The sequence below is a fragment of the Phyllobates terribilis genome, unplaced genomic scaffold (assembly GCF_046119375.1).
Source record: "Phyllobates terribilis strain yellow unplaced genomic scaffold, ASM4611937v1 Scaffold_8__6_contigs__length_399053987, whole genome shotgun sequence".
Taxonomy (NCBI): Eukaryota; Metazoa; Chordata; class Amphibia; order Anura; family Dendrobatidae; genus Phyllobates; species Phyllobates terribilis.
Window position 1 is genome coordinate 251,132,759 of NW_027362768.1, and position 18,511 is coordinate 251,151,269.

The 18,511-nt window shown below is 46.2% G+C and overlaps 1 protein-coding gene across 1 annotated transcript in view; it reads left to right on the forward strand.

Annotated features, from left to right (window-relative positions):
- Window positions 1-1,225: 1,225 nt before the first annotated feature.
- RBX1 (ring-box 1) overlaps window positions 1,226-18,511 on the forward strand; it is a 54,280-nt gene continuing 36,994 nt past the window's right edge. The window contains exons 1-2 of the mRNA XM_073642697.1: window positions 1,226-1,396; window positions 6,114-6,192. Of these exons, the coding sequence (XP_073498798.1) occupies window positions 1,250-1,396; window positions 6,114-6,192 (226 nt within the window). The 5' untranslated portion in view covers window positions 1,226-1,249. The remainder of the gene's footprint in view (window positions 1,397-6,113; window positions 6,193-18,511) is intronic.

An 18,511-nucleotide genomic window follows, 5' to 3' on the forward strand; every position in this document is an offset into this window, starting at 1 on the left:
GTGGGTGGGTCATGTGATTATGGGATCCTGTCGGTGGGTCATGGGATTATGGGACCCTGTGGGTGGGTCATGTGATTATAGGATCCTGTGGGTGGGTCATGTGATTATGGGATCCTGTGGATGGGTCATTTGATTATAGGATACTGTGGGTGGGTCATGTGATTATGGGATCCTGTGGGTGGGTCATGTGATTATGAGATCCTGTGGGTGGGTCATGTGATTATGGGATCCTGTGGGTGGGTCATGTGATTATGAGATCCTGTGGATGGGTCATGTGATTATAGGATACTGTGGGTGGGTCATGTGATTATGGCATCCTGTGGCCGGATGATGAGTTTAGGTGAACCTGTGACCGAGCTATACGTTTATGGGATCCTGTGACTGAGCTATACGTTTATGGGATCCTGTGACTGAGCTATACGTTTATGGGACCCTGTGACCGAGCTATACGTTTATGGGATCCTGTGACCGAGCTATACGTTTATGGGATCCTGTGACTGAGCTATACGTTTATGGGATCCTGTGACCGAGCTATACATTTATGGGATCCTGTGACCGAGCTATACGTTTATGGGACCCTGTGACCGAGCTATACGTTTATGGGATCCTGTGACCGAGCTATACGTTTATGGGACCCTGTGACTGAGCTATACGTTTATGGGATCCTGTGACCGAGCTATACGTTTATGGGATCCTGTGACCGAGCTATACGTTTATGGGACCCTGTGACTGAGCTATACGTTTATGGGATCCTGTGACTGAGCTATACGTTTATGGGCGCTATACGTTTATGGGATCCTGTGACCGAGCTATACGTTTATGGGATCCTGTGACCGAGCTATACATTTATGGGATCCTGTGACCGAGCTATACGTTTATGGGATCCTGTGACCGAGCTGTACATTTATGGGATCCTGTGACCGAGCTATACATTTATGGGATCCAGGGGCTGGGTGATATATGTATTTATAAGACAAACCCCTTAATGTGATGTAATTTTGGCAGGCTGCGAGCTTGGACAATTCCCTATATTATTGTGTAATGTATAAAAATCCCTCGCTCCTTGACGATCCATTTTACTCGGCGGCCACCCTCCTCTACACAACAGTTCATTCAGCCAGTACCACAGTCATCAAACACGAAGGTCCGTGATGTCTACGAGACAATCCCGCCCTCCTTGTTAGGCCACGCCCCTCCTTGTTAGGCCCCGCCCCCAGGCACAGCACAAGCGCCTTTAAGAAGTAGTCACATGGGAATGACGACGGTGCGGCTTTCGGCCGCGCATGCGCCATTTAAATTCCGTATATTTTCCTTCAAAATGGCTGCTGCGATGGATGTAGACATGCCGAGCGGAGCCAACAACAGCGCTGGAAAGAAGAGGTTCGAGGTGAAGAAGGTAGGGGAACCCTTCCCTGGAGACTGGCGTCTTGTCGGTAACTGGCGCTTGTTCTTCTGTCACCGTGCCGGCCTTACTTCCAGGATGGCGGGGTGAGGGAGGCCCTTGTGTTTAGCACCTCGGTATCTACAGATGAAGTAAGAGTCTCATGTGACAGCAGGCACGGCCGGCGGATGGCGCTGTAGAGCTGTGGCCCACACTGGGGCGGAAAGGTGGCCGGGATCACGTGATCCGTGCGCGGCTGCTCTGCGGCCCATACACGTCACATAGCGACTGACAGGGGTCCCGCTCCCGTACACAGGAGGACGCCCTCTGCCGGCTGCTCTGCGGCCCATACACGTCACATAGCGACTGACAGGTATCCCGCTCCCGTACACAGGAGGGCGCCCTCTGCCGGCTGCTCTGCGGCCCATACACGTCACATAGCGACTGACAGGTATCCCGCTCCCGTACACAGGAGGGCGCCCTCTGCCGGCTGCTCTGCGGCCCATACACGTCACATAGCGACTGACAGGTATCCCGCTCCCGTACACAGGAGGGCGCCCTCTGCCGGCTGCTCTACGGCCCATTTACGTAACGTAGCGACTGACAGGTGTCCCGCTCCCGTACACAGGAGGGCGCCCTCTGCCGGCTGCTCTGCGGCCCATACACATCACATAGCGACTGACAGGGGTCCCGCTCCCGTACACAGGAGGGCGCCCTCTGCCGGCTGCTCTGCGGCCCATACACGTCACATAGCGACTGACAGGTATCCCGCTCCCGTACACAGGAGGGCGCCCTCTGCCGGCTGCTTTGCGGCCCATACACGTCACATAGCGACTGACAGGTATCCCGCTCCCGTACACAGGAGGGCGTCCTCTGCCGGCTGCTCTGCGGCCCATACACGTCACATAGCGACTGACAGGTATCCCGCTCCCGTACACAGGAGGGCGCCCTCTGCCATGTGGCCCATACACGTCACATAGCGACTGACAGGTATCCCGCTCCCGTACACAGGAGGGTGCCCTCTGCCATGTGGCCCATACACGTCACATAGCGACTGACAGGTATCCCGCTCCTGTACACAGGAGGGCGCCCTCTGCCGGCTGCTCTGCGGCCCATACACGTCACATAGCGACTGACAGGTATCCCGCTCCCGTACACAGGAGGGCGCCCTCTGCCGGCTGCTTTGCGGCCCATACACGTCACATAGCGACTGACAGGTATCCCGCTCCCGTACACAGGAGGGCGTCCTCTGCCGGCTGCTCTGCGGCCCATACACGTCACATAGCGACTGACAGGTATCCTGCTCCCGTACACAGGAGGGCGCCCTCTGCCATGTGGCCCATACACGTCACATAGCGACTGACAGGTATCCCGCTCCCGTACACAGGAGGGTGCCCTCTGCCATGTGGCCCATACACGTCACATAGCGACTGACAGGTATCCCGCTCCCGTACACAGGAGGGCGCCCTCTGCCGGCTGCTTTGCGGCCCATACACGTCACATAGCGACTGACAGGTATCCCGCTCCCGTACACAGGAGGGCGTCCTCTGCCGGCTGCTCTGCGGCCCATACACGTCACATAGCGACTGACAGGTATCCCGCTCCCGTACACAGGAGGGCGCCCTCTGCCATGTGGCCCATACACGTCACATAGCGACTGACAGGTATCCCGCTCCCGTACACAGGAGGGTGCCCTCTGCCATGTGGCCCATACACGTCACATAGCGACTGACAGGTATCCCGCTCCTGTACACAGGAGGGCGCCCTCTGCCGGCTGCTCTGCGGCCCATACACGTCACATAGCGACTGACAGGTGTACCGCTCCCGTACACAGGAGGGTGTCCTCTGCCGGCTGCTCTGCGGCCCATACACGTCACATAGCGACTGACAGGTATCCCGCTCCCGTACACAGGAGGGCGTCCTCTGCCGGCTGCTCTGCGGCCCATACACGTCACATAGCGACTGACAGGTATCCCGCTCCCGTACACAGGAGGGCGCCCTCTGCCATGTGGCCCATACACGTCACATAGCGACTGACAGGTATCCCGCTCCCGTACACAGGAGGGCGCCCTCTGCCGGCTGTTCTTTGGCCCATTCACGTAACGTAGCGACTGACAGGTGTCCCGCTCCCGTACACAGGAGGGCGCCCTCTGCCGGCTGCTCTACGGCCCATTCACGTAACGTAGCGACTGACAGGTGTCCCCCTCCCATACACAGGAGGGCGCCCTCTGCCGGCTGCTCCCCTGTTTTGACAGCCGCTGTCACCTCTTTTAAAGGGGTTATGTAGTCTTGCAGTAACACCAGCCCTCCCCCAGCCCCCTCATCATAATACGAGATCTAATCTTCGTCTCCTTCGTGGAGCGCTTACCAGCCTGCCCTCTCCGCTGCCTGTGTGGCGCTGGCCGCAGTGCGATGTGGTCGGCTGCCTGCTACGTGTTGGGGCGCGAGGTGACGAGCGCTACTCTGCCACAGTGTTCAAATGTATTTTCTTCTAAAAGATGGGAATACATTTGAATATATGGAAAAAGGAGTCTACGTCCCCCTAAGTGCCACAACCAGCCCCTTGGCCGGCCCAAAGGCTGTATGTTGTGCAGACCTGGCATAAGAGATGGAGTTAGACACCGACCACAGTTTTCTATGCTGTGGCTGCCTCCTATGTGAACTGGGCTCCACCTGGGCAGCCTTTTTCACTGCTTATTTTCAGGCGCCATCTCGTTGTAGCCCAGTGCCCTCACTGTTGCCTATAGTGATCAGAGCAGCCATATCACTGCCAGCTGCTGTAATCGCTGGAGTTCATGGTGACCAGGGCTCTGGTGGTGACTACATCCACTGATCTGTACTCTACTGCACAGACCTGCTGTCACCACTCGCTCCCTGCTGACTACAGTCATTGCAGCGCTGCAGTCGGCAATGATATGGACGCTTTGCTCTAATCACTGTGTTATGGTGGGCAGTGAGCATGGCCGGCTAACTGCCCCCTTCTCTCCTCACTGAGAGAGCTTGTCCCCCAGCCTTCTCAGGGTCAGATACATTCTTCAACTGCTACTAGTTGTACCTGCGAAACATGGGTGTAATTTGGGCACCCATCACCACACACTTTCTCTCTACTGCACATCCTGGTCACTTCTCAATCCTATATAGCTATATAAATTATTAAATATATATTCAGTGATGAGCTCTATATAACCCCGCCCAATCACTGGCGGCTTTCTGCCTATGCACAGTGTACACAGAAAGCTGCCAATCAGTGATGTTGATGGGTTATTCAGAGCTCATGAATATGGAGGACTATATGGCAGCAGACTTACTAGTCCTCCTGTTTCATGCTAATAAAACCTTGATATTATCAATGCTACAGGGAGTGACCGCTGGAATTAGGGTCTCTGTGTCTACATTATCCAACTCTCAAATCTTGATGTCCAATTTCCCGCTCCGATTTGGATTCAATATCTGAAATAGATGTTCAAAACATAAAAACAAGCATGGACGACTTCAGCAGACCTCCGGCTGTTATGTCAATCCATGACATGTGACTGCAGACTTGTAAGTCCTCACAGCGTGCAATGTGTCCACTGTGAGGATTCTCCGGTGTCAAGAGCAGGTCGTCATGTGACTGCAAGTGTAAGGCTTGAATACTTCTGGCCACATTCTGACTTTACCGGCCTCCCTCATTCTCTTGCATTGAGCGAGGCTGGGCATGTCTAGTCGGCATGTGACCACATGTCTGCAAATTACATACTTGCAGTTATGTGCCCACCCGGCACTGAAGGATCCTGAGAATCCTGTGAGTAGTCACAAGTCTGGACAACCCCTTTAAGGCCTCGTTCAGATGAGCATATTATAATCATGTGTGCTGTCAGTGTTCACATCGGATAGCACGCTGACCAGTGTTATTGAACAGGGCTGTTCAGGTGACAGATATTTATTTATTTTTTTTCATGAAGACTCTCTGATTCAAGTCTATGGGAGTGTGCAAAAAAAAAAAAAACCCAAACTGTTCATTTGTATTACATCCAATTTTCATAGGTTCCATTTAAGAACTGGAATGTGTCAGCTGATACATGCCACCTATCCGTGGGCAGCCTGTATCAGGCAGGGGCTGTATGATCTCGGCCAGGTAAGCTTGACTCTGAAATGCTGCAGTGTTTTGGAGAAAAATGTACTTTAAAAGCCGCCAAGGGCCGAGACTGCATTGCTGTAGACTAGTCGGACAGGTGGGTCCCTGGCAGCTTCTCCCCACCCGCTGCCCCGGATTGTCAGGTCTCCAGCTATATGCACACATAGGCAGGTAGCTGCAGCGTTTCAGAGTCAAACATACCTGGCGGACTTATACAGCCAGTGCCGGACATCTGCTGCCCACTCATTTTAACATGGGAATGTTAGGACTAGCCTATGACTTCTATGTTAAAAAAATAAAAACGCACACTTGAGTTTTTCAAATTTTTTTTTTTTTTCATATGTGGGTTTTTGTTTTTGTTTTTTTCCTCTGTATGATTGTCTGGACCCGGCCTAACACTGGTGGGAACAGCCGGGACAGCGTGGAATCCATATAGCCACCTTACACAGCAGCCTGCTGGCATCGCTCGCATGCCTGGCCAATCACCGGACTGTTACTTGCGTCTGTCTACCCATGTGGCAGCACGGTGTATATGATGATGGTGTTTACATGCTTATATTTCCCTATATCTGGACATAATGTGTTATATTTTTTTTTCTCTTCGTCCATGCTCAGTGGAATGCAGTTGCTCTGTGGGCCTGGGATATTGTAGTTGATAACTGTGCTATTTGCAGAAACCACATCATGGACTTATGTAAGTACCTGTATTTAAAAAAATTTTTCAACCTCTAATTGTTGTCATATGGAAAGAAATGAACTTGTATGAGTTTGTAGCCTATATGGTCTCTAGGTCAGGAGGGTAATAGCCCTTATAAACCTTTAAAGGAGCACTCCAGCAGATTTTTGTTTTCTTGTCCCCTCTGTTTAACAATCAGTAATGTATTTGTGTGTGAAGAGTGGATTACCATACTTGCCAATCGTCCTCTTCTGCCGCATCAGCATCACACGGCTGAATTTGTGACCTACCTGCCATTGACATAACTAGACTCTGATGGGCCCCAGTGCAGAATTTGGACCTGGGCCCCAATGGACATGTTTGTCAGATGTATTGGCCCTTGTGACGTTCCAGATCCTGAGAAGACATACGTGTTCGCCCTCTTGTGTAGCAATGTCCTCCATCTTGGGCCTTTTCCTGGTATGTCTCCCATCCTGTGCCCCTTACAGTAAGACATAAGTGCTTGCCCTCTCATGTAACCATATCCTCCATCCTGGTATGTCGCCATGTGCCTCTTCCAGTAATGTATGTGTCCCCCCCCCCCCCCCCCCCCATCCTGGGCTTCTTCCAGTAATAATGTCTCTTTTCTGCTGCTCGTCAACAGATAAATACAGGTGCATCTCACTAAATTAAAGTATCATCAAAAAGTTAATTTATTTCAGTTCTTCAATACAAAAAATGAAACTCGTATATTATATAGTCATTACAAGCAAAGTGATCTATTTCAAGTGTTTATTTCTGTTAATGTTAACACAAGTCATTATCTCAGTAAACTAGAATAATTAACAAAACACCTGCAAAGGCTTCCTACATGTTTAAAAAGATCCTTTAGTCTGTTTGAGTAGGCTCCACAATCATGGGGAAGACTGCTGACTTGACAGATGTCCAGAAGGCAGTCACTATGTAAAGAGAGGAGAGCACAAGGCGCAATGGGTGACTCAGTATTGCAATTGTAGAGGGGTGTGGGGATGGCTACTAACCTTATGAAGTTGTGCACCTCTGCACAACCCCAGTGTAAAGCTCCACAAGCTCCGCTCTGTTGGTGGCTGTCATCTATTTCCAGCGGCGTTCACAGATCCTGATCTCTTGGTGGTATATCACGTGGTCAGGTTAGTAGCATGTAATGCCGAGATAGACGCCCAGCTTCACCAACACCCCCGGCAGCATTCCGGAGGGGTTAAGGCAGCGCAGCTTGGAAAACCAGGGTAGTGATTCTAATTAAATTGCTCCCACAGGTGAAAAAACAATAGGTTAAAGGCAGCTCTACCGCACCCCAACAGGGGGAAAGGGACAATCAGTGAATATGAATAGCACCTGATGAAGTGGCACCTGATGAAGGTGGCTGTGTCCACCGAAACGCGTTGTGTGTGTGTGTGTATTAATAAATCAGTCCTTTTAATATTTTTGCCCTGTTATTGGCGCTCTGGTACCGCTATTCATATTCACAGAAGGCAGTCACTGACACACTCCACAAGGTCCCAGAGTTCCAATTTTCATTTGGAAATCAAGGTCCCAGAGTCTGGAGGAAGAGTGGAGAGGCCACAATCCAAGCTGCTTGAGGACTAGTGTGAAGTTTCCACAATCAGTGATGGTTTGGGGAGCCATGTCATCTGCTGGTGTAGGTCCACTGTGTTTTATAAAGACCAAAGTCAGCGCAGCCGTCTACCAGGAAATTTTAGAGCACTTCATGCTTCCCTCTGCCGACAAGCTTTTTGGAGATGGAAATGTCATTCTCCAGCAGGACTTGGCACCTGTCCACACTGCCAAAAGTACCAATACCTGGTTTAAAAACAACAGTATCACTGTGCTTGATTGGCCAGCAAACTCGCCTGACCTTAACCCCATAGAGAATCTATGAGGTATTGTCAAGAGGAAGATGAGACACCAGACCCCACAATGCAGACGAGCTGAAGGCTGCTATCAAAGCAACCTGGGCTTCCATAACACCTCAGCAGTGCCACAGGCTGATTGCCTCCATGCCACGCTGCATTGATGCAGTAATTGATGCAAAAGGAGCCCCGACCAAGTATTGAGTGCAGTTACTGAACATACATTTCGGATTTTAAAAACATTTTTCAAGCTGGTGTTATAAAGTATTCTAATTTACTGAGATAATGACTTTTGTGTTTTCATTGACTGTAAGCCATAATCCTCAACATTAACAGAAATAAACACTTGAAATAGATCACTCTGTTTGTAATGACGCTATATGAGTTTCACTTTTTGTATTGAAGAACTGAAATAAATGAACTTTTTGATCTAATTTAGTGAGATGCACGTATGTGTGGGCATACATACATACATACATACATACATACATACATACATACATACATACATACATACATACATACATACATACAGTGCCTACAAGTAGTATTCAACCCCCTGCAGATTTAGCTGGTTGACACATGCGGAATTAACTTGGCATTGTGACATTTGTACTGTAGATCAGCCTGGAAGTGGGAAATGCACTGCAGCAAATTTTTTTTTTTTTTTTTTTTTTTTTTTAAACGTTAAAAGTTAATTCAGAGTGTCATTTATTATTCAACCCCTCAAACCACAAGAATTCTGTTTGGTCCCCCTAAAGTATTAAGAAGTAGTTCAGGCACCAAGAATAATGAGCTTCACATGTGTGGATTAAAGATCTTTTGCCAGCCTTTTCTGACTATTTAAGACCCTCCCCAAACTTGTGAACAGCACTCAGACATGGTCAACATGGGAAAGACAAAGGAGCATTCCAAGGCCATCAGAGACAAGATCGTGGAGGGTCACAAGGCTGGCAAGGGGTACAAAACCCTTTCCAAGGAGTTGGGCCTACCTGTCTCCACTGTTGGGAGCATCATCCGTAAGTGGAAGGCTTATGGAACTACTGTTAGCCTTCCACGGCCTGGACAGCCTTTGAAAGTGTCCTCCCGTGCCGAGGCCAGGCTTGTCCAAAGAGTCAAGGCTAACCCAAGGACAACAAGGAAAGGGCTCCGGGAAGATCTCATGGCAGTGGGGACATTGGTTTCGGTCAATACCATAAGTAACGTACTCCGCCGCAATGGTCTCCGTTCCAGACGAGCCCGTAAGGTACCTTTACTATCAAAGCGTCATGTCAAGGCTCGTCTACAGTTTGCTCATGATCACTTGGAGGACTCTGAGACAGACTGGTTCAAGGTTCTATGGTCTGATGAGACCAAGATCGAGATCTTTGGTGCCAACCACACACGTGACGTTTGGAGACTGGATGGCACTGCATACGACCCCAAGAATACCATCCCTACAGTCAAGCATGGTGGTGGCAGCATCATGCTGTGGGGCTGTTTCTCAGCCAAGGGGCCTGGCCATCTGGTCCGCATCCATGGGATGATGGATAGCACGGCCTACCTGGAGATTTTGGCCAAGAACCTCCGCTCCTCCATCAAGGATCTTAAGATGGGTCGTAATTTCATCTTCAAACAAGACAACGACCCAAAGCACACAGCCAAGAAAACCAAGGCCTGGTTCAAGAGGGAAAAAGTCAAGGTGTTGGAGTGGCCTAGTCAGTCTCCTGACCTTAACCTAATTGAAAACTTGTGGAAGGAGCTCAAGAATAAAGTCCACATGAGACACCCAAAGAACCTAGATAACTTGGAGAAGATCTGCATGGAGGAGTGGGCCAAGATAACTCCACAGACCTGTGCCGGCCTGATCAGGTCTTATAAAAGACGATTATTAGCTGTAATTGCAAACAAGGGTTATTCCACAAAATATTAAACATAGGGGTTGTATAATAATTGACCCACACTTTTATGTTTTAAAATTTAATAAAATTCAACTGAGCAACATAACTTTTTGGTTTGTAAGATTTATGCTTCTGTTCATAAAACCTACTCTCGTTTGCAGTTTGAAGGCTCTAACTTATTTGCAGCTTATCAAACCAGCTAAATCTGCAGGGGGTTGAATACTACTTGTAGGCACTGTACATACATACTTCTACTCTCCTTTCCTCACTCCCACGATGTGCGTAGTCTTCCCCCTATAGCTGACGTAGGAGTTGGCAGTGCATGCCTTTGGTCGGCAACATGTATTGCAGTGCAGGGACCCGGTGGCTGTCAGCGCTGCAGTACATTTCAGCTGTATGTGCCTCCGCATATCCAGCTGAAATAGTTGCTGGCACCGGTGGGCCTCCCTCCCTCACAGGCCTGGTTGCAGTCACACTCTTACGCCCCTGCTACCAGCTCACACAGTCTTGTGTGGTCCAGAGGTTGCTTCCTCAATATAAGATTAAATAAAGTCCGATTAGAGTAGAACAATATTCACATCGGTGGACACCACCAGTTACACTACCAATCAAATTGAGAAAGGGGAGAGAGGGAAAGGAGTTGTGATTAAAAAGTAACTTTTATTAATTTGATTTAAAATATCATAAATATCATAAGTGTGGAAAAAAAAAAAAAAAACACATACACCCTGTGTGGATGTATACAAGGTCACAGCTGTGGATAAGGTGGCTGTGACCCTGTAAATCCTGGAAGTTATAGGACAGCACAAATTTATATTGCCACAACCAGGGTCCCTTAAATTAGATGGTTGGGTAATAAATCAACCTAGGATTCTGAATTAAACCTATCCCAAGTATGTATCTATTCTCTATTCAGTGACAACTGCCCTTATTCACAGTGCTATACGTTTTGAGCACCTGCCACAATCTTATAAGTACCCATAGATCGCTAACATGCATTGTACTATTAGATGTGCCGATATATTAAAGGTTATTACAATTAAAGATCGCCCCTGTGTTGTGTGCGATCATATATCAAGGGTGCGGAGATTGTATCTACATCACCACCATTATCATACAGGTCAGGTAGTCAGCCATACCGTTTAGGTGGATGATAATCCATCCACACCGTACCATCTGACGGGAGTAGTACGGTCTCCAAAACTGATCGCGTGCACGTGGTGCGCATGCGGTCTGTGTAAGCAGCAGACTGTAAGGCTCCAGGGAGACTCTATCGCGTTCCACTTAACATATCAGCTGATGTGTCAGAGGCATGAGCGGCACTGTGGGACAGGACTCAGAACACCTAGTAGTGCTGTCACATATATTATCACAGGATCATTCGTTCCTGACGCGCTTTTCACCGGAGCTACCGGCTTTTTCTTACCGTCTCCTGCTTACACAGACCTCTCAGAGGATTGTAACGAGTTTTCTTTTCTATTAAAGTCTGGATCTGCTATATATTTTTGGGCCTTCTCTATTAATTCGTTCAATTTTTTAGTCGAGTCTTCTAGTAATGTTTTTTCCTCCCTGATGAGGATTTCCATAAATCTAAGTGAGGATTCAACTGATTCTTTTGCCCAGACTGCCAGTAATTGAGTGCTGGCAGTACGAGGTGATGGTTGAATCGTGGTTCTCAATCCTTTTGGTACAATACGATTCTTTATATAATTTTCTAGGCCTTTTATTTCCCACCAAGCTTTTATATTAGATTTATACGATGAATACAGATCTTTAAAGAGGGTTTTTAGGGAAGGACTCTCACTGCTCTCGTATGGGGCTCCAGTAATGGAAAACACCTGATTAGCCTCCTCCACCCACGGCTCTGTGTTTATTGGACCTGAGAGAAAGCTTGCCATACTCTAAAATCAGTTTGAACGTACAAAAAGCTCTATTGAAATAGAGGTAACCTGAATATGTGTAGACATGAAAAAACCTCTAAAAATAATTTTTATTCCGATTCCTTTTAAAACACAACAAAAAACCCCTGTGATATGCAAGTAAGAAGGTTCATGATTATATCAAGATCCGTCCAAAATCCCTTAGGGACTACTTAGCATTGAGTCAAAAAATGGAAATAGATAACCACACATGTGTCAGTGAAGTCTTAAACATGATAAACATTCATATATAATATAATCATGTTTAAGACTTCACTGACACATGTGTGGTTATCTATTTCCATTTTTTGACTCAATGCTAAGTAGTCCCTAAGGGATTTTGGACGGATCTTGATATAATCATGAACCTTCTTACTTGCATATCACAGGGGTTTTTTGGTGTGTTTTAAAAGGAATCGGAATAAAAATTATTTTTAGAGGTTTTTTCATGTTTACACTGATTTATTACCCAACCATCTAATTTAAGGGACTCTGGTTGTGGCAATATAAATTTGTGCTGTCCTATAACTTCCAGGATTTACAGGGTCACAGCCACCTTATCCACAGCTGTGACCTTGTATACATCCACACAGGGTGTATGTGTTTTTTTACACACTTATGATATTTATGATATTTTAAATCAAATTAATAAAAGTTACTTTTTAATCACAACTCCTTTCCCTCTCTCCCCTTTCTCAATTTGATTCCTCAATATAAGGCCTCATTCACGCATCAGTATTTGTGTATCTGTGTTTGTGTTTGGAGACGCTCCTGGTTTTGGCATAGAAATACTGATGCAATAAAACCGTGTGAATGAGGCCTTAGTCTGTGAGGCTCAGAACAATGCTAGGCGAGATGCATGCACTGTGACTAATGCATACAGGAGTCCTATTATTGCATACATGTCAAGCCAAATCTGGCATCCAGGATGGATAAATTTGGTCTGCTACACCAGAACCACCACCCATATGTGGGGATGCCAATATTCTGTATGGAGGACTATGTTGGACCCATTATACTATATACTGGTTGGCTCGTGACTTTGTCCAAGGTTTTCCTTCTAGCCCTCTGTGTGTTTTAAGTTTGACATCCCTGCAGTATTCCTACTCACCAAAGTGAGGTACATGGTATAAAAACCATCCAACCTCAACAAAGTGTACCTTATGGATGGAGCCTCTGTGATGGCTCACTTCCCCATGTGCCTCAAATGGCAGGATTCAGGCTTGGCTCTAATGTAAATCCTGACTGGGAATGATGGGTGGATAAGGATGCACAGCTCAGGCGGGGGGCAACAACCTGCCCCAATACGAACTACAACAAAAAAAAATAAGTTGGGGAGATAGGAGGTAGGGGTATGGGGTACACCGGAATGTGGTTGGATGGCATTAGCAGTTTCTGAACAAGATATTTGGGTACCTCGTGTTTTTTCTGTGTATAGCAATGATGGAATTCATGCAGTCATTAATTCTCAAACATCTGTGGTAGAGCTAAAGATACAAATCTCCTCCAGTAACACCACTGCATTTAGCATTGTAAATAACTTGCCCCAGTGGGGGGTAAGCAGAACGTGTACATCCATTTTCACCACTGAGTGTTCCCTTCATAAGACATGAGCTATGTCAGAAGGAAACACTGAGCAACATGTGCACATTTTTGTTTGTTTTTCCCATTCATTTGTTTGAAAAGCACTGAAAAAACCAAAGAATGGACATGCTTACAGGTACAGTGCCTTGAAAAGGTATTCATCCCCATGAACTTGTCCACTTTATTTTTTTTTACGTTACATTTAATTTGTGGGTGTATTTGAGACTTTATACAACATACTAACAAAGTAGAAAGTATTTGTGAAGCGTAAAGCAAATGATGCATGTGGTTTTCTAAATTATTTTTTAAATTGTGATGTGCTTTTGTGTTCAGTTCCCCTGAGTCAACACTATCACTGTACTTCTTATATATGTGACTGACATGTTTCTATCTATCTAATCTGTGTGATGCTCTATTCTTTCTGTTCTACATTGTCGGGTATCGGTGTATGCCGCTGCTGAATTGCCGGCTTTTCATATTTCACTGTGAGCACTGTTCCCATCGATTTGGGCAATCACTGTAATGCCACAACCACCATGACTGTGACATTACAGTGAATGGCAGACAATCCCTGCATGATGTAACATATTAACATAGTTTTTAAGGTTGAAGGAAGACTAAGTCCATCTAGTTCAACCCATAGCCTAACATGTTTATCCAGAGGAAGGCAAAAAAAACCATGTGGCAAACACTAAGCTCCACATTGGGGGAAAAAAATTCCTTCCCGACTCCATACGACAATCAGACTAGTTCCCTGGATCAAAGCCCTATCAAGGAATCTAGTATATATAACCTGTAATATTATACATTTCAAGAAAGGCATCCATGCCCTTCCTAAATTTTAATAGTGAATCACTCATTACAACATCATGAGGCAGAGAGTTCCATAGTCTCACTGCTCTTACAGTAAAGAATCCACGTGTGTGATTATGATTAAACCTTCTTTCCTCCAGACGTAGAAGATGCCCCCTTGTCCCCGTCTCTGGCCTCAGAGTAAAAAGATCACTAGAAAGGTCTTTGTACTGTCCCCTCATATACTTGTACATAGTAATAAGATCACCCCTAAGCCTTCTTTTTTCCACAGTAAATAGCCCCAAGTGTAATAACCTGTCTTGGTATTGCAGACCCCCCCCAGTCCTCTAATAACCTTGGTCGCTCTTCTCTGCACCCGCTCTAGTTCAGCTATGTCTTTCTCATACACCGGAGACCAGAACTGTACACAGTATTCTAAGTGTGGTCGCACTAATGACTTGTACAAAGGTAAAATTATGTTCTCCTCATGAGCATCTATGCCTCTTTTAATGCATCCCTTTATTTTATTTGCCTTTGCAGCAGCTGCCTGACACTGGCCACTAAACGTGAGCTTGTCGTCCACCAATACACCCAGGTCTTTTTCAGTTACAGTTTTGCCCAGTGTTTTACAATTAAGCATATAATTATACATTTTATTTCCTCTGCCCAAGTGCATTACCTTACATTTATCCCCATTAAAGCTCATTTGCCATTTATCAGCCCAAGCTTCTAGTTTACATAGATCCTCCTGTAATATAAAATTGTCCTCCTCTGTATTGATTACCCTGCAGAGTTTAGTGTCATCTGCAAATATTGAAATACTACTCCGTATGCCCCCTACAAGGTCATTAATAAATATGTTAAAAAGAAGGGGGCTCAATACTGACCCCTGTGGTACCCCACTGTTAACTGAGACCCGGTCTGAGTGTTTTCCATTAATAACCACCCTTTGTTTCCTATCACTGAGCCTATTCTTAACCCACATCCCCTACCCCCATTGTTCTCATTTTATGTATCAACCTTTTGTGTGGAACCGTATCAAAAGCTTTTGAAAGGTCCATATACACAACATCCACTGCATTTCCTTGGTCCAGTCCAGAACTTGCCTCCTCATAAAAACTGATCAAATTAGTTTGACAGGAACGGTCCCTCGTAAACCCATGTTGATATTGGGTCATGAGGTTATTCTTCTTCAGATACTGTAGTATAGCATCTCTTAGGAAACCCTCCAGGATTTTACCCACAGTAGAGGTTAAGCTTACTGGTCTATAATTTCCAAGTTAAGTTTTTGTCCCCTTTTTGAATATTGGCACCACATTTTCTATACCCCAGTCGTGTGGTACAGACCCTGTTATTATTGAGTCTTTAAAGATTAAAAATAATGGTCTATCTATGACGTTACTTAATTCCTGCAGTACTCGCGGGTGTATCCCATCCGGGCCCGGGGATTTGTCAACTTTAGTGGTTTTTAGACGCCGCCGTACTTCCTGCTGGGTTAAGCAAGTGACATTTAATGGAGAATTTTGTTATCACAGATCATGTTTTCTGTCGTGCGATTTTTCTTGTGTAAATACGGTTGAAAAAAAAAAAATCATTTAGCATATTGGCTTTTTCCTCATCCTCATCCACCATTTCACCCAGACTATTTTTAAGGGGGCCGACACTATCATTTTTTAGCTTTTTACTATTTATGTAGTTAAAGAATATTTTGGGATTATTTTTACTTTCTCTGGCAATGAATCTCTCTGCCTCAATCTTTGCTGCCTTGATTTGGTTTTTACAGAATTTATTTAATTTTCTATATTTATTTAATGCCTCATCACTATCCAACTTGATTTAGTTCTCTAAATGCTTTCTTTTTGTCGCTTATTGCGCCCCTTACAGCTCTATTTAGCCATAGTGGTTTCCTCCTATTTCTAGCATGTTTATTCCCAAAGGGTATATATTGTGCACAGGTCCTATTCAGGATGCTAATAAATGTCTCCCATTTGCTTTGTGTAGCTTTATGTCTCAGGATATCGTCCCAGTTTATTGCACTAAGATCATCTCTCAACCGTTGGAAATTTGCCTTCCTGAAGTTTAGTGTCCTTATAACCCCCCTACTACAATTCTTATTAAAGGTTACATGAAAACGTATTATTTTGTGATCACTATTACCCAAGTGACCCCCAACTCGTATATTTGATATGCTTTCTGGCCTATTGGTTAATATTAGGTCTAGCAGTGCCCCCATTCTTGTTGGGTCCTGAACCAGTTGTGAAAGGTAATTGTCTCTCATAGTTGTCAAAAACCTATTACCCTTGCTTGAACTACAGGTTTCTGTCCCCCAATGTATTTCAGGGTAGTTGAAGTCTCCCATAATAATGACTTCTCCTTGAGGCGCTGCTTCATCTATTTGCTTTACGAGGATATTCTCCGCTACTTCCATTATTTTTGGAGACTTATAACAAACCCCCATCAGTAATTTATTACTTTTTCCCCCTCCCCTTATCTCCACCCACAGGGACTCTACATTTTCATTATATTCACATATATCCTCCCGCAAGATGGGTTTTAAGGATGATTTTACATATAAACACCCCCCCCCCCCCCCCCTTCGCTTGTTTGTACGGTCATTTCTGAGTAGACTATAGCCCTGAAAATTAACTGCCCAGTCATGGCTCTCGTCCAGCCACATCTCAGATATCCCTACCATGTCATAATTATTTTCCAACAAAATTAATTCTAACTCCTCCATTTTGTTGGTGAGGCTTCTGGCATTAGTGTATATGCACTTTATGTATCTCTCTGTACCTCTATTCCTTCTTACTTTATTGACTGTTCTAACCCCACCCCCAATTTCTTTAATAGTGCAGATAGTGACCTGGGCACAATCTTTCCCACCTATAAAATGAATACCCCCCCCATCCCCAATCCCTAGTTTAAACACTCCTCCAACCTTCTAGCCATTTCTCCCCCAGCACAGCTGCACCCTCCCCATTGAGGTGCAGCCGGTACCTAGCGTAGAGTCTGTAGCCAACTGAGAAGTCGGCCCAGTTCTCTAGGAACCCAAATCCATCCTTCCTACACCAGTTCTTGAGCCACTTATTTATCTCCCTAATCTCCCGTTGCCTCTCTGGCGTGGTACCGGTAGTATTTCAGAGAATACCACCTTGGAGGTCCTTGCTTTCAGCTTGCAGCCTAATTCCCTGAAATCATCTTTAAGGACCTTCCACCTACCTCTAACTTTGTCATTTATGCCAATGTGCACCATGACCGCTGGGTCCTCACCAGCCCCTCCCAGTAATCTGTCAACCCGATCAGCGATGTGCCGGACTCGAGCGCCAGGTAGGCAGCACACTGTTCGACGATCCCTGTCTTTGTGACAGATTGCCCTATCTATTCCCCTAATAATTGAGTCCCCCACTACCAGCACCTGCCTGGCCTGCCCTACTCTCCCATTTCCCTCTTTACTGGAGCTGACACTCCTCCGGCTTTCAGGGGACATGCCTTGCTGCAGCAGTGCTACCCCTGTACCGTCACTCCCCTCATCTGCCAACTTTGCAAACTTATTGGGGTGTGCCAGATCAGGACTAGCCTCCCTGGCACTCTTCCCTCTTTCCCCCCCCCCCCCCCCTTTTTAACTGTCACCCAACTAACGGCCTCACTGTCCTGCAGCTCCCTACTACCACCCTCCCCCACATCTACCCCAGTGAGCAGCTACTCAGTGAGCAGCAGACTCCTTTCTATATTGTCAATGGATCTCAGTGTTGCCAGCTGCTCATTTAGATCCAGTACCTGGGCTTCCAAATGCACAACGTGCACACATCTCGCGCAGCAGTAAGCAACCCCGACCGGCTGTTCAAGGAATGAATACTTGTGGCAAGATGTACACTGGATAGCATTGTCAATAATGGAGCTCATTTCCTAATGGGGATTGCACTAGACAGAATGTTAAGCAAAAAGAAAAGTAAAGAATTAATTAAATACTGACAGCAATTCAGTCCAAATTCCTCCCTTCCAAACTCCCTGAATCCAAGTCACTGAAAAACAAGTCACACACTTACTTTCGTTCGCACTTGCGCTCCGGTCAAACTCAGCCCGTTCACACTTGCAAACTAAAAGATTTAAAGAGGGTTTTTTTTGTTTGAGTTGTGTATCTCTCTGTCCCTCCAGAGTGACCATGGACCCCTTGGCTGCTTTCCTTTCTTCGGATGCCAGTTTAAGTGGATGGCCATGTCTTGGTAGGTTTTCAGTTGTCATACTGTTTCCTTTTTTAGGTGATGAATTGAGCAATGTTCTGTGAAACGTTCAA